The 16,087-nt window shown below is 44.9% G+C and overlaps 1 protein-coding gene across 1 annotated transcript in view; it reads right to left on the bottom strand.

The window, feature by feature from the left end:
* Positions 1-2,840: 2,840 nt before the first annotated feature.
* The window catches only part of syt6a (synaptotagmin VIa), a 29,126-nt gene continuing 15,879 nt past the window's right edge, over positions 2,841-16,087 (bottom strand). Inside the window, exons 2-7 of the mRNA XM_062458879.1 lie at positions 9,976-10,357; positions 8,137-8,704; positions 5,931-6,051; positions 4,767-4,938; positions 3,918-4,068; positions 2,841-3,707 (exon numbers count right to left, since the gene is read on the bottom strand). Coding sequence (XP_062314863.1) covers positions 3,636-3,707; positions 3,918-4,068; positions 4,767-4,938; positions 5,931-6,051; positions 8,137-8,704; positions 9,976-10,357 — 1,466 coding nt within the window. The 3' untranslated portion in view covers positions 2,841-3,635. The remainder of the gene's footprint in view (positions 3,708-3,917; positions 4,069-4,766; positions 4,939-5,930; positions 6,052-8,136; positions 8,705-9,975; positions 10,358-16,087) is intronic.

Raw genomic sequence — 16,087 nt, 5'->3', positions numbered from 1 at the left:
GATGTTCTAAATTGAGTGAGGTAGTATAACATTATAGGTAATACATCTACAAATATAAATGGCATAGTTAAAACTCAGATATAAATTAGGGGTTTTCTAAGCCACAGTGCTGCGTAGCTCTATGGCTCCCTAGGTTCATCGCATTCCTCCATCTGCCCTTAATAGCCAAGTGCCTAAATCACTTTGATGTGCAGTGGCAATGTGGACAGGATGCACTCACTTACGTGTGACCGTAAATACTCTGACTTAAAGAAAAAGTGTGTAATGTCAGCAGATACTAATAATGATACTGGGAGGGGGAATCCTGGATTCTTAACTCATAATATATAGCTACATTTGTGTGAAAACATCATTGTAAAAAAACAAACAAACAGAAACAGCACAGAAGAAATAACCAATTTTGGTTTGAATTCTTTTTATTAGACCTCATATAATGAGTCAGAAATAATTTAAAATCTAAAAGGAAACGAAGAAAAAGAACCATGTCTGAAATAAAACAGCTTTTGGTTCGAAAAACCAGGACATTTCTTAAACAGTTACTGTATATTACAAGTACAAATCGTCAATACAAAATTGGAAAGTCAATGTTATCCATGACAACTGGAAGGGATACAAGATCATATCAAGGAACAATACAGTAATAATAGCCAAAGCAGCACAGGCTTTAAACAGTCTATCAACTGAAGCTGAACTTGTTTTAAAAGTATAATCAACTACTATGAAAACACAATACGTCATGTCAGAGAAACTTATGGCCATCATAAAGTACACGTCAATAAAACAGGAGTATTAGAAACTACATCGTTTCAACCATTTTCATCACATATTCGTCACATATTACACTTGAATCAGATACGACCAGGAATCTAATAGGTAAAGTTAATAATTCTAGATAGGAATGTGGCTACTGAAAATGTCAGACAATCTTCACAATCACAGTTGTGTTCAGACACTAATGGTATGTGTCAGATTCAATCGAGGGAGGCATGTCCTTTTGTCTCCTCTAGAACCAACAAGTGCCAATTAGACAACTATCACTGTTCTAAATGCCAGTGGTTTATCCTCTCTAGCCAGCTGCCCCCTTCCCCCACCACACACACACACTCACACTCTCTCTCTCTCACACACACACACACACACACACACACACACACACACACACACACACACACACACACACACACACACACACACTCACACTCACACTCTCTCTCTCTCTCTCTCTCTCTCTCTCTCTCTCTCTCTCTCTCTCTCTCTCTCTCTCTCTCTCTCTCTCTCACACACACACACACACACACACACACACACATACACACTCACACACACAAACCCCCACTGTCTCTCTATCTCAGCAACTCAGTGAGGTAAGCTGAACCCCTGCTCACTCTTGGGCCACTTTAAGAGGAAATGGCTAAAGCAGGGCTCTACAAAGTCTGCTAACTCCATTCTGTTCTCTTCATGTTTGCCTCCCATATTTCTGAAAATCCTGGCAGCAGCATGTGATTTATGCTACCTTCAAACATGCCTGTGCCCTGCGTCTGGGATCAGGCAGGAGGCAGAACAACAACTGTGTCTTTAGAGTTTCGTTCAGAACCAGACCACTGCAATGCTGTAGCTCAAGATACAGCAGTGTTCTGTTCACGTGGACTTTACAGCACTCACGGGCAGTGGTAGGATCAGAGAACAGAGGATGCTGTTCAGAAATGCTCCTCACGTCAACATGCTCCCACTTCCTGTCTGTGTGAAACATTCTCTGTGTTATTATTCACCCTGTGTGTTAAGTTTCAAAAAGCCTGCTTTCAAAATGTGTGCTTTCCAATTCGTAAACAACACTGATGTGGTAAACATAAAACAAAGCTCATAAAGCAATAAAGCGACACTAGTGTACCTAATGTACCTATCTTAAATACTGTCTACAACAATTGCCCACACTCCATGGATTGTGCAACCTACTGTGCTACTAAAATGAATTAGAATCCTCATATTGTTAAAGTGTGAGCGATTAATGTAATGCCTAACAGGACAGAGGGTATATTATGATTTGATTCATCAGATATTTGGCTAACAGTAATGAACAATTATACACTAATCAGTACATGGCTCTGGTATCTGTTACTGTAGACTGTACATTTTTCCACTGAGATTACATTTTGAACACAGATATATTTTACACTAGTCACACTTTAATGTTGAATCCAACAGTAAGAGTGGACTGCACACACCAGATCCACTGTATGTTTATCCTGTCTTAGTCCTGTCCATTAATGTGCCTTACAGGCACTATTGATTCACTTCAACATTTATGACACGAAACGTTACATGACTGCTCAACATAGAGGGACAAATGTATTTTTTGACCTTTGTTGAAGCTCTGGGTCTCGAGTTGAATGATGAGAATCTACTACTCTGGCATAAGATCAAGGCATTCGACGGAAATCCATTAGATTGGTCCTTGACTTGTCCCAGAGTGATTAGTTGAAGGGCAGGAATGAGCTTACTGTATCACTACTAGCCACTCCTACCTTATGGGGGAAATAAAGAACACATCACATGAATAATGCTAATTGCTGTCCCAGAAAGGAACACACTGTTCTCCTCTGCATTGGGTGTGGGTTCTAAATGACCAACAGCAGCCTAACCTGTCTAAAATGACTGCAGTGATTTCAGTATCTTTCGATTTTCAAACGGAATATACAGTACATTAGTGGACATCTGCGCATTGAATGATACACTTCCACCCCCACCCCACCCAACTGACCAAGAGGTGCATGAGGGCAAGCCGCTCGGTAGAAGGTAAAGAACAGAAGCTACGCACTACGAGAGTTGTATGTTTTCACTCAATAGGAAGAAAAGGCAGAGGTGCCAGGACTAAAAAAACAACAAAGAGAGAGGTAAGGGTGTGTTAAGTGTGCTTTTCTTTTAAAATGCCAACCTCATCGACAGTACTGAATATATCTGTGAATAACATTGTTTCTATTTGATTTTGTGATGGGTGGCAAGTTAATCATCTTTCTGATGATGATAATAGTTTGCCGTTCAGCAGATTCTCCCATTCATTTCCTCCAGCCCTGCTGGCTTTGCAACACAACAGCTTGTATTGGCTGCCATAATTACAACATCAATATTGCCACAACGTTATTACAGCACTGGATAATCTTTTTTGTAAGGGCTTCTCCAAGTCCTTATGCTCTCTCTGAGAAACCTTTACTGCGTTCAAAGAGCTTCAACGAGAGGCCCTCATCAAAGAGCCAGAAACTCCAGAGTACAGGGATGGACTACTGCATCACACTCCATCAGGCTCAGTCCACTCCAAGTTACACTGGAAATCAAGAGCCTGCAGTTCAACTCAGACACCTCGCTTTCAGGGAGAACACGCAACTAGGGAAGCTCAGGGTAAACAATGCCCCCCCCCCACCTCCCACACGCTGACTCCAGATCAGCAAACCTAACTTCACGGCAACTTGAAAGAAACACTGTTACTCTGATCCTAGATCCTTGGGGGTGCTGTGAGGCCACGCTGGAGGAAGAGGGAGAGGACCGGGGTTGAGTTTCTCCTCAGGCAAACACAGATGGGGAGGGAGTCAGCAGGGGAGATGAGAACCAAACCTGGGCCAACGGGTCACAGGTGGTTCTGCTCAGGGGCTGGCAGGGGGTCTGGGGGACGGGCAGGAACCCTGGCTATCAAAGCTGGCCGTTCTCGCTTTCCACTGGAATACACACAAACAGGCACGTTAGGAATGGAACAAACCTCTTTAAACGTGACGTGAAAAGTGCTGCAGTGTTCACAATTGTCTAAATAGGACGTTTATTTGTCTTTATCCATTGTGCATCTGCACACTTGGCATGGCCATGTTGATATCATGGAGGTTTCATGCAGGTATCGTGGAGGTATAATTGAACTATGCACACATCCTCACCTCTTTCTCAGATTTTTTGGACTCCAGCAGGGGGTGCCAGTGTGCAACGGGCTTCCTTGGGTAGGCCAGCATCTCGTTCCAGTGGTCCCTGCCAAGACCTTCAGCGTTGCAGCCTACTCTGTTAACGCCAATGATTTCGTTGTGACCTACCCTGCAGGGAGAGAGATCAAACCACACAACAGTCAGCATGTGGACTGAAGGACACGTCCCAATAACTTCCTGTTTACAACAGCCTGGTTGTTATCAGGACACAGACAAAGTTATCAGCTGGAAACAAAGAGAAGGGCCGGTGATGATTAAGACCACCAGGCTCAATGATCAGAGTGATCACACAGAGGCATGACAACCAGAAGGATCATTTGCATATCTCTTTGAGAGTGCATTACTCGAACAATGTCTGAAGTGTAAATGAAAGCCAAGCAGGCCTCTATATGGTGGCTTGGAGAGGCCAAAGTGATGTCTGTTATTTCACATGATAATCCTCCTGTCAGATACTCAGCTCTGTATAATCCTGGGATGTGAGACTCAGACTAGAAAACAAGACTGTGGCCACCTGATAGACTAATCTCAGAAGAACCCTCGCAGCCCTCCATCCATCAGAGGACAACCTGTTCTAACTTTTGACCTTTTCGATTTTAGTTATTATTTTAGTTATCGTTTGAAACAAATTATTTTGGTACTTGAAATCGATATTTAGCGATTTGATGATCATGTAAATAGATGGTCAAGTTCACCCGTCCATTTTTCCTATCATTCAAACAGCTTCATGTTGAAGGCTCATGCCTACGTTCAGTCGTCGAGGTTTCACCGTGACATGAGAATTTCAAGTGAACAAAATGATTTACGTACAAGTCGTAGTCCATGACGGAGATGTGCAGACTGACGGTGTCCATGCTGTCTGGAGGGATGTCGAAGATGATGGATTCGTTGTATGTGGGGTTCAGCGTGTTCTTCTTGATGGTGGTCTTCTTCTTTTTCAAACGCCTCCCGTCGCATATGAGAGATACTTTGACGTAGGGATCTGAGTGTGACAAACACAAGTCAGCTCATTTGAAATGCATTGTAGAAAAGCCTTGCTTGCTTCACGACTGCTGACATATTCATATCCATCGCACTGACTGACAAATGAGTGTCCCAAAGCAGGCCTGAAATACGTAGCGATCACTTTCATGTTTGCCTTAACTGTCAAAAAGATTCATCCATCAAGAATCAATGGTCAATTTCAAATTGCCGTCACAGGCTTTTCCATCATACAATCAAAACTACTTTGAAAGGTCTGGCAGGAATCTCTGTCCCCAGTAATGTTGATGAGTCAACACTCCAGGTGTACAGGGGAAAGGAAGGATGAAAGCCAGTGATGGTGAGCTTAAATGGGATTACTGAGCGGTAATGTATCATCTCAGTAAACACTCATTTCAATCTTCATCCGTCAGCTCACTGTGACTGATCCATTATGTGTTTGCCTGATGGGAGCTACGTTTCCCTAAATCTGTACATGACAACAAAGAATGCTTGCTTTGCACACAAATCTGCTTGGGGCAACAATTTAATGGCCACACTTTATCGCACAGAGATTCAATTTGGCAACAATTGGAGATATCTAAATGTTCAACTGAGGAACGTGAAACTTGTAAAATCTCATTGATCATGACAGAAACATATTATGCCATATTTTGTTTATGTAATGCTTGATTCAGGATATTTAAATCCCCATAAACGTTACTTAATTACACGTAATAATATTTATCATAAATGAAAACTGTTTGTTGCTGTTTAAATGCAAAGTGAACAGCAGTCCATTTATAAACAGACCGCCAGCAACCTTTAAGAACTAATCATCAGTTTAATATTTACAGTTTGATATTATTAACTTTCAAATAAATAGAGCACTGCTGTAGTGAGTGCCAGTCATTATTTGCTCATTTTATGTGACATTCAAACGTGGCTATTCAAATGTTCACACGTTGCCACAAACTCGTAATCACAGACACACCAACACACACACACACGTACCCGAGTATCCTGTGATGTCCATGGCCTTGAGGTTCCTACACTTGAGGACAGTAAGTGTGAGTCTGCCTGCGGTTGGCAGGTAGCAAAGTGAAAACATAATTTCACCAAGATCCACACTTTCCTGAGGAAACAGCACAGACACAGCACATCACACACCTGTTCACCTCACCTCCACTACTCTGAGGCTTGTAAATGTAGCCATACACAACACTCTTTCAAATCCATCATACAAGACTATTTAGATTATGTGACAAATTTCACTGATTAACTGATAACATAGAAACGTGTCAAATAATCAACAGAGACTCTCGTACAGTATCTTCACCTGTACACAAACAGTGTACATACAGGGTACAGGGAAAGCATCAACCATGTTAAAACCAACTATGTTAAGAGCTATTCACAAAATATGTTCCTATAAGAGAACAAAAACCTAAAACTGGGACATGCGGTCCTTTTCTATAAGATGGTGGTATATCTTCACAACAGGGACAGTTCAGGGTTCTATAGCCCTCCCACTGCGGTAAGCATCTCTGGGCCAGAGAGAGTCCTGTTATCGCTCCCTGGTGAGATGTGAGCCTCATCCTACAAACAGCCTTAAGGTCGGCCAGGCTCTAATCACTTCAAATGAGCTTGGAGAGCCCCCCCCTGTGATGGACAAATCCCAGCCCTTCTAAGCACTTGTGAGTTGTGCAGACTTAATGTCTCTCACACTTCGATTCAGCTACTCCCGTTCTGCAAGTGGAAGAGGATTTGGTTCATCGTGCCAAAGTTGTATTTTATAGATGGAAATGTGAGAGCACAGCAAAATGTGTTAAAAAAGCAGACCCTTTATAAGTCTAAAGTAGTACAAATACTTTGGGTTGTATTAAAAAATTAAAGTGAGTTAGTGTCACTCAGCACCAGGACAATGTAAAAAGTAATGGATTAATTACAGTGTCACTACACAAGTCAACACAGCTTACCGTAAAGAAAGATTTAAACATACACTGTTCCACTAATGTAATCTCTCCTTCTCTCACTCTCTCACTCTCTCTCTCTCACTCTCTCTCTCTCTCTCTCTCTCTCTCTCTCTCTCTCTCTCTCTCTCTCTCTCTCTCTCTCTCACTCACTCACTCACTCACTCACTCACTCACTCACGCTTTCTCTCTCTCTCTCTCTCTCTCTCTCTCTCTCTCTCTCTCTCTCTCTCTCTCTCTCTCTCTCTCTCTCTCTCTTTCTCTCTCACTCTCTCTTTCTCTCTCTCTCTCACACTTTTTTGTTCTCTCACTTTCTCACATCCATCTCTCTATGCTGACTTTCTTTGCATTGACAACAAATGTGCAAACTTCTTAAAATAGTTAGGATCGAACACCATAGCCCTAAAACACCAAAGACTCAATAGCTCTGTGGGCCACTCAACACTCTTTCTTTGATCGAATGCCAAGGTGATATTGATGAAGGCCCCCCTCTGATCTGTAAACAAAGCAAAGCAGCTTGTTCTTCCCCCTACATTCCCCCACCCAACCCTCCACACACAGACACAGACACTAACAAGTGACTCACCGTCACAAACGAACACAGGCACAGACACCGACACACACACATCCCAGACGATTGCTCATCAGGACATTGAGCGTTGGTGGTGCCCTTATCCAAACCACTGCTCATATTCCTGAACCCTCTTATGTTTACAGAACCCCGCCTGTCTATGCATAATTTACTTTTCAGATTCAAGGTACCAGTTTTAGTTGGAAATCATTCGTCGGTTCAATAAAAAGTGTCTGCCAAGTGAAGGGAGCCAGTTGCTTTCCTGCCTCTTTAGCAATAACTATGAGATTATTGAACCCTCTAAAACAGCATAAGTTCAATAACAGGGGACTAGACCTAAGGGCACCTAGTCGATGTTGGTGTGATGAACCATACAGAGAGCTTGAAGGCTGGCCAACTGCTCAGTCCATCCGAACACTCTGAATAGAATCAAAAAAGTATTATGGCAGCAGTGAATGTGTCATTAGTGGAACTTATTCAGCCAGTTTGTTCTTTTTGATATCTAGATGGTCCTGCTGATAATTGCAAAAGTCACCCTCAAACAGCAACAATGTGAATAGATATTTTGGCTGCTAACTTGAGTCTATTTTTGAGTCTACTAGTAATTGTTCATAATCAAATGAAATCAGCTCCTATTGGGTGTGTGGTGCGTGCGTTGTTTGGGAGGTGGCCTTACAGAGGTGGCGTACTGAATGTCCCTCCAGATGACCGTCTCCCTGGAGAGATCGGACGTCTCAAACAGGTTGTCCACCTCCACCTCCCCGATCATGTCGTGGCGGGAGAACCTGTCAAAGTCAAAGACGCTCATGTGGAGCTTCCTGATGGCCAGCTCCTCGTAAGGCACGGGGAACTGGAAGGACTCGTCGAAGGTGGGGTTGAGCGTCTTGCGGTGGACGCGTGTCTGGAACTTCTTGCGGTCGGGCAGCAGGTAGACCTTGACGTAGGGGTCGGAGCTGCCGCATATGTCCTTGGCGGGAAGGTCGAAGGCCTTCAGGATGTTGACGATCAGCGCCTCCTCCTCGTAGTCGTACTTGAGCGAGAAGTTGATCTTGCCGCAGTTCTTGCCGCTGGCGTTCTTGGAGGACTCCTCGGTCTCCAGGGACTGCTGCTTGTACAGCTCCGGCTTGATGCGCCCGATGCTGGTCGGCTGCTCGTCCTCGTCCACATAGTCGTTGCCAAGATCCAGGCTGCCCACCTGCATCTGTCTGGGCAAGTGTCTCTTGAATGAGCTGTGCCTGGGGGAGGTTGGGGTGAACGTAGACAGGCAAGAGAGATGAAAGAATAGGAGAGGGAGAATCCACAGGAAAGGAGTAGATGTTGAGAAAGGAAGGGGAGAAGAGGTGAGGAAGGGAAAGAGTGGAAGACATAGAGAGAGATAGAGGGACAGGGGGAGAGAGAGGGGGAGAGAGAGGGGGAGAGAGAGGAGGAGACAGAGGGGAAGAGAGAGGGGAAGAGAGAGGGGGAGACAGAGGGGGAGAGAGAGGGGGAGAGAGAGGGGTAGACAGAGGGGGAGACAGAGGGGGAGAGAGAGGGGGAGACAGAGGGGGAGAGAGAGGGGGAGACAGAGGGGGAGACAGAAGGGGAGACAGAGGGGGAGAGAGAGGGGGAGACAGAGGGGGAGAGAGAGGGGAAGAGAGAGGGGGAGAGAGAGGGGGAGACAGAGGGGGAGAGAGAGGGAGACAGAGGGGGAGAGAGAGGGGGAGACAGAGGGGGAGAGAGAGCGGGAGAGAGAGGGGGAGAGAGAGGGGGAGAGAGAGGGCACAACAGAAGGGAAAATGAGGGAGAGAAGTGAGAAAAAAAGGAAATGAGTAAGCAGGTTGAGTGTCTGGAGGGGTCAGAGTGTGAAAAACGGTGCTGTTACCCAGCAGGCAAATTCAGTGGTTTCAAATCTGAACATATGTCTCTGCAGGCTCAATTTTGTATTTTCAGTTTCTTAAATTTTTCAGTAAAAGCAGGTAGAATGTCATTATGCAGCTTGGGGGGTTATTACAAGAGCTGAAATGAGTGAAGAAAGTACTGTCTGTTATTGGCAAAAGTTATTTCATTGATTCCTTGCATCAATGAATCTAACTCCATGTAATTAGATGGAATCCCAATTCTGTAATTTCACTGCTGGTATTTCCTAATTGTATTCCATTACCTACTTTAGTGTATCATGTTCCAGTGAAAAGGTCTAGGTTTGTAATCAGCCTATTGATAATGAGTTGTAAAATTGTTTCTCTGGAGTAAGATAATGCTCATTTGATTATGGAAATTGTAAATCTAAGAGGCTGGGAGTAGAAAGGCAGAGACAGATAAAAAACGTTGTCTCTGACATTACGAGGTGATTTGCTCCCCGATGTGTGACAGGATGTGGAACTGTGGGGCTTCTAGCGTGATTTGGCATTTGCCAGAGGTTTGTGAATCTGACGAATGGAGACCGCTGTCCTCCGAGAGCTGTTTTACTTGGCTTTGTCTCTACACATCCATTATGTGTGTGCGTGTGTGTCTGTGTGTGTTTACCAACCTAGTGGAGGATGCCGGCTCAGTGGTCTGTCGCTGCATGCGCTGCGTGCGGCGCAGAAAGTGCTCTCTCATGGAGCGCTGCACCTCAGCCGGAATGTCAGGGGAGGTGTGGCTGATCTTCACCGCCGCCTCCAGGAAGCCCATGGAGCCCATGGGTCCTTTCACCTTCTCTGTCGCCATGGTGACCAGTGGCTGCTGGGGGCTGGGGAGGTTGTGGTGCTGGAGGGGGCAGCTGTCAGGGCCGCAGGCCGGGCTGAGGGCTGCTGAGCTGGAGGACAGGGCCTTGTTCCGCCAAGGCACCCAGCACAGCTTCCAGGAGGCAAAGGCACAGAGGCCCAGGAGGGCCAGGCCGCAGAGCAGAAACAGGCAGACGAGCAGGCCAAATGTGACGCCTGGACGAGAGCGGGGGGGGCACAACCGAGGAGGACAATATGGACCAACAGATGGCGGGGAGGGGGGGGGGGGGTGGAGGGAGAGGGAGAGAATCACAGTCTATTAGGTAGAAATACAAAATGTGATTCATGTACATGGGCTACTACTGCAATCGCTGGCAATGTTACACTGAGCCTGGCCGGTCAGATTACGCTGTGAAATATGGCTTGAAACATTTGTGAGGAATTTGTGTTGAATGCAAAATAAGTTAAATAAACGTTTTTCATACAGACATTCACACACTCACATACTATGGTAAGGAAAACACAGAAACGGGCAAAACAGACACATACAGAGGGATAGACAATCAGTGTCACACACACTCACAATCAGGCTCAGGATTATATTTCACTAGCAGATGTGTTGAAAATGAGTCATATAATTCAGATAAATAAGCACACAATCTGTTTCAAGAGGAACAAAGGCTCCATAGAACAGTGCTGCACCGGCAGAAGTGTTCTCGAGAGCCAGCGAGAACCATGAATGACTGTGGTGCGCATCTCCATGTTTGTGTGGGTGGGCGTAGTGTGTATCTCCATGTTTGTGTGGGTGTGTGTAAAGAGAGATAGGGGACTGGAGCTGAAACTCATTTATTTTTTCAATGTTATGAAAACGGTATGCCCAGATAGAGAGCTGGAAATACATCAAGAATGCTGACAAGCAGCATGAGAACACTCCTAGGAACTGAACTAACAACAACACATGCTGCCTCTGACTGTGGGGACACTTGACAAACCTTTATGAGTATACACCTTATGCAAAGTAATTATTTTCCCCCAACTGGTTGCGTGCCAATGTTTCCTTGCTTCCCAGAAGAAATGCAGTTTTCTTTTTTTTCTTTTTTGTCGCAGTGTTCTTTTCTATGCCAGCCTGTTTTATCTGATTTCTCTCAAATGATTCACATAGTCTCTGAGCACTGGGGGATATCTGAGTGTGAGCTTGAGTCTCTCGTCCCGACACAGTATCAACAGTTAGGAACAGAGCTTCTCCAAGGCATATTCAATTGGTTCCGTTTAAATATTTAGCTGGCTCTGCAATTTCTCGCTTGTAACGCGCAAATTTGAGCATATGTTATACTGGAGGGTAAAATTAACAAAATTCGAAAGTTACTGTATACATCGAGCCGTCATTATGATTAATCTGTTGTGCTGTGATGCATGAGGGGAACCTGGAGCATGGAGAAGTGATTGACAGTCAACAAGAGGATCTACAACCAGTTACACTGCACTACCTTACTCGTCCTGTGTGTGTTCTAAAAAGTGGTACTCATCAAAATGATGTCAATTTCAAAATGTCCTCTCATATCAACAAACTAGCAAACTAGCTCTATTTTAAATGATGTCTTTTGAACGTGGTTGAAAGGTGTAAAATCACAGAAGAAGATTTTTGGTCAAGTTATTTCTCCGTGAACACCTTTGATGAATGGTGTCTGGTGGAGGAAATGTACAGCTTATGGGAAATGGCGACAGGATTTCCTGGGCAGAGGGGATTTGTGCCTCTGGAGGATTTCTCAGTCATCCCTCAGTGTTGTACAAAATGCCTTGTTTGACTGACCCATCAATAGCACATTCCTCACTCCCGTCGTGACCAAGTGTGACTAGAGATGGAGGACTCATCAGGCCTACACAGTGAGCTGTGTTCAGATTTACTGTCAAGCTGTCAGGAAGCATGTAGCCACTAGGAAAGACTGACAACCAATAAATAATAGATTACCAATAGGCCGACTGTTGTGTCATATTGTGTATTTCTATTTTGACAGTTCAGAAACAGCTACACTCACACACGCACACACACCTGCACACACACACACAGCGACTCTGGTACAATTTCATCTCGCCACCCCAAAGTGGAAACAGAACTGCTGATCATGACAGACCCCTGTTGGCAGCGTAACACTGACAGCGTGAGACTGTACTAACCTCCGGCACCATTAATGATTCCACCCACAGACAGCCAGTCAGTCAACAGGCAGTCTTCCTTGAGTAGTTCTTGGCAGAAAAAGCTTAGCCAATCAATAGCACTTGGGTTGATCCCATCCCAGAGCATCTCCCTCAGGTGGGATTTACAAAGAGGTGAAGAAAAGGTGAGAAACAGCAGGATATGACAGGCCGCTCCATTGAAATGTGAGTCAATGCATTATCTCTAAGTTCTGCTCAGTCACCTTCATTTCATGGAAGATTGTATCCGTTCAGGGAGTTTAGAGCTGAGGTGTTCAGGTTCAGATCTATTCCATTCCCATGGAGTTATTGTTTGCTAGAGAAATACTAAATCAAAAGTCGGAGCCAACATCAGCACCAGAAGAGCGACACACAGGATATTGCAAAGCTGCTTTCTTCCTCTGTCCAGGGGTATACAGGGACCAAGAACTGACTGAGATCTCAGTCCATGCCAATGCTGCGAGCTGGATTTTGGCGACAGCGCATGAGACCTCTCACAGGGCTCGCAAATTTAATTAAGCTTTGTTTTGAAGCGCAGTCACAGAGCAAACTGAAGCCCGAGGGTTTTTTCTCTTCAAGTGCCTTCAAATCTAACCTGGTTTCCATAGAAACCCAGTCATTAGATGGAATTCGCTCTCTCTCTTTCTCTCATTCTTCCGGCTGTTAGGAATCTACTCATCTCCGGCAAAAAGCAGAGAGGGCCCACTTTGACACAGACGTGACAGCACCCTTAACAGACCTACTAAACACCCTGAGCTGTACCTGAGGGATCCACTATCTCACAGCTTATAGACCAGGATACTGCAGAGAAGGTGGCAAGGTGGTGGAGCAATGACAGTCCAAGGACGACTCATGCATTTATGAGACGCCTTAGTGATACACAGGGATTGATTGCATTGGAATAATTGGCATGAGGTGTCCGTCTTGTTTTATCAAAGGGCAATCTCTGTGGATGGAGGAAGATGATGCTTTCCCCTGGTTCGCGCCCCTGCAATTATGCAGCGGCGCTCCCTCGTACACATTGCCATGACAGCTGAGATTTCCAGGGAAACGAGAGGAGGGGAGTATCCACGCAGTGTCCACGAGCCCTGGGAGGACAGAGGGTGCATGTGCTGCTCTAGCATCACAACACCTCCGCTTGTCTCTTTGTCATCGCCTCTGCTCAATCAGTCCACAATGGGACTCAGAACTTGGCCAATTAGGCCCTCATTATCAAGAGGACATTGATTTTCCAGGAAAAAAACGTGCCATTGTGTAGCTTGCTGAGGTAAAAGTAGCTAATAAGGCCAATCTTAAATGTCACAATCTTACAATCTCATACTATTCTGAATTTTTTTCTAATTCTAACTGAATTTTAATAAGACTAAGAATAACCATAGGTGACGAGATCTGTCTCCTATTTCCCAAGTGACAGCATATAAACATGATGCTGGAGGATCAAGCATCCAAAGTGATTTTTTTATAGCAGTACACAAATAATTAGATATTGTTTACAATAAAAACCTGAATACATTTGTGGGGCCACAAGAGTTTAGTGTGATTGATGGATACTATGCAGTATCAAGCAAATAGCACAAGGAGACTCTAGATAAGCTTCTGTGAACACGGCAGTCTCCTTATCAAATACACCATCACAAGCAACAATGGCCTGTCAATGTAGGCTTGTGTCTTCTCAGCGAGGGGATAATATGTTTGAATCTAGATGCAGTAACTCATTCATTTTCAGGTTGTTGTATTTCACAGCTTCTTTTTCAAAGCAATCAGAAATCCCTTAAGCCAGTAGATCCTTAAATCCTAAAACCCCCTGCACCCCAGGAAGGAGAATTTAGACCCCTGGGTGTCTGCCAGAGGTGTTCTGAGGAATCTGGGATTACCGCAAAGACCTTCAGGCACCGCCCCCCGCCCCCCTTACGACAACATCCTCTCTCTGGGGTGTGGGTGATTTGTGGGTGGTGTGTGGTAAGAGTTTGGGTGTTTCCTAGTTTCCTAGCAGTTTTCTTTTACGTTGAGTTCCCCGTGGAACCATCACTGACCCTCCCTCACTCCCAGCCCTGATTCATAAAATCTATTGTGTATTAATGAAGAGATAGTTTTGTAATTATCGGTTTGTGTTGCTTACAAGGGTACATATTTAGATTCTGTGTCATTTGTGAGGGGGGTGACTCATGCATATTGTGTTGTGAAAGGTCATTAACTGCTTCAGGCTTTGGAAAAGGTTGGATTTTGCCATGAGTGGCTCTCAGAGTCCTTGGCAAGCAGATCTACTACAGTGGTGTGTTGTCAGCTATGAGACATAACCCTTCATAGAGATATGCAAAGTGACAATGCCCTCAACATGCACAACCCTACAAACAGAGGACTGGAAACATTGTTGATTTTGCTCTGAACTGCAGGAAGGAGAAAAATATAGTTTTTATGCCAAAGGACATGTTTGTGATTGTGATTATTATTGTTGGTCTGTCTGCTGGTTAGCTGTTGGAGAGTTTGTTGAGATACTGCAGGTACTAACAAACATCTCTTTGTGTCTCTTTGATTATGGCTGCAGTACTGCAGTGCTAGTGCTGTCCAAGGTCTCCCTGAGAAAGCCAAATAGTTCTTTCGGTGTATCTTTGATAGGGTTGCAGGCTGTATCATGTGTTTCTGTGTCATTCCGTGTTCATGGTACGTTGTGCTGTTAAGTCCCACCTGTAAACACCTTGTGACACCTTCTAATCCATTTTCTCAGCAAACCGCTTGGCCATCTTATATCGATGTTTTCACTGTGAGGCAGGGTCGGACTGGCCGTCGGGAGAGTCGGGAGATGTCCCGAACGGCCGGTCAAAAGGCCGCGGCATAATGCAAAAAATATATATATATAATAATAATAAACCGTTGGCCGGTTTGCGTTTGAAAGTCCCGGGCCATTTTTCAGTCCCAGTCCAGACCTGTTGTGAGGTAATAACCTTATCCTTTAATGGACCCCTGCCCTTATCTCAGTGTGAAATGTGAAGTAATTGAAAGGACAGTGTCGTTTCTGTCTCCACTTGTAGTCTGTCTAATACCATCCTAGAAAATGTAGAAATCTTAAACGGATTATTAATGCAAACATTTTCTTTTTCTGAGCTGCAAACAGGTTCCCTGTCTGCAGAGAAAGATAATCAGATTTCCTGATATCCCTGTCCAATCAGAGAATCGGAAGTGGGTTTCCTCAGGGCTGTGCCTGAGTAGTTTGGGCCAGTATCAACATCTGTGACAATTAACCTGCCTGGTGACCACAGCTTCCATATCTGTTCCACAGTTTTGAGTGTGCCAGCTTCTCTATCAGCCTCTCCAACTCTCAAAGACACAAGATAAAAGATCAAGTGGCATCAGTTGGGCACGATCGGAGAACAGGGGCTTCAACTGTTCAGACGTCTGACGTTATGACGTCTTTGCCCAAATAACCACCACAGAGACTCCTTATTCTCTCCATGCAGAACTCTGGGCCCTGAGAGTCAGCCTAGATGCACTTCCCCCGTCGCCTGGCCTACTTCCTCCTCGGCCTTGTGTCTTGGCCCCAGACTTGTCTGCCCCGAGGCAGAAGTCAGGCGCTCTTGCTTTGGACTGGACAGATTTCTGCTTTCACACTTCCACTCTGAGAGTTGATTTATTTGCCATGGCAGTTGGGCTTCAGATGTGTCGAGGACAAACTTCAGCAGGTGTCACAGCTCCTCGTGGCCACTTCAAAGTATGACGCCAGCCTTGGAGCAAAAGAATCGGGAACGTTTCAAACAC

Source organism: Osmerus eperlanus, chromosome 4, assembly GCF_963692335.1.
Source record: "Osmerus eperlanus chromosome 4, fOsmEpe2.1, whole genome shotgun sequence".
NCBI lineage: Eukaryota > Metazoa > Chordata > Actinopteri > Osmeriformes > Osmeridae > Osmerus > Osmerus eperlanus.
This window is presented reverse-complemented; position numbering and strand designations above follow the sequence as displayed.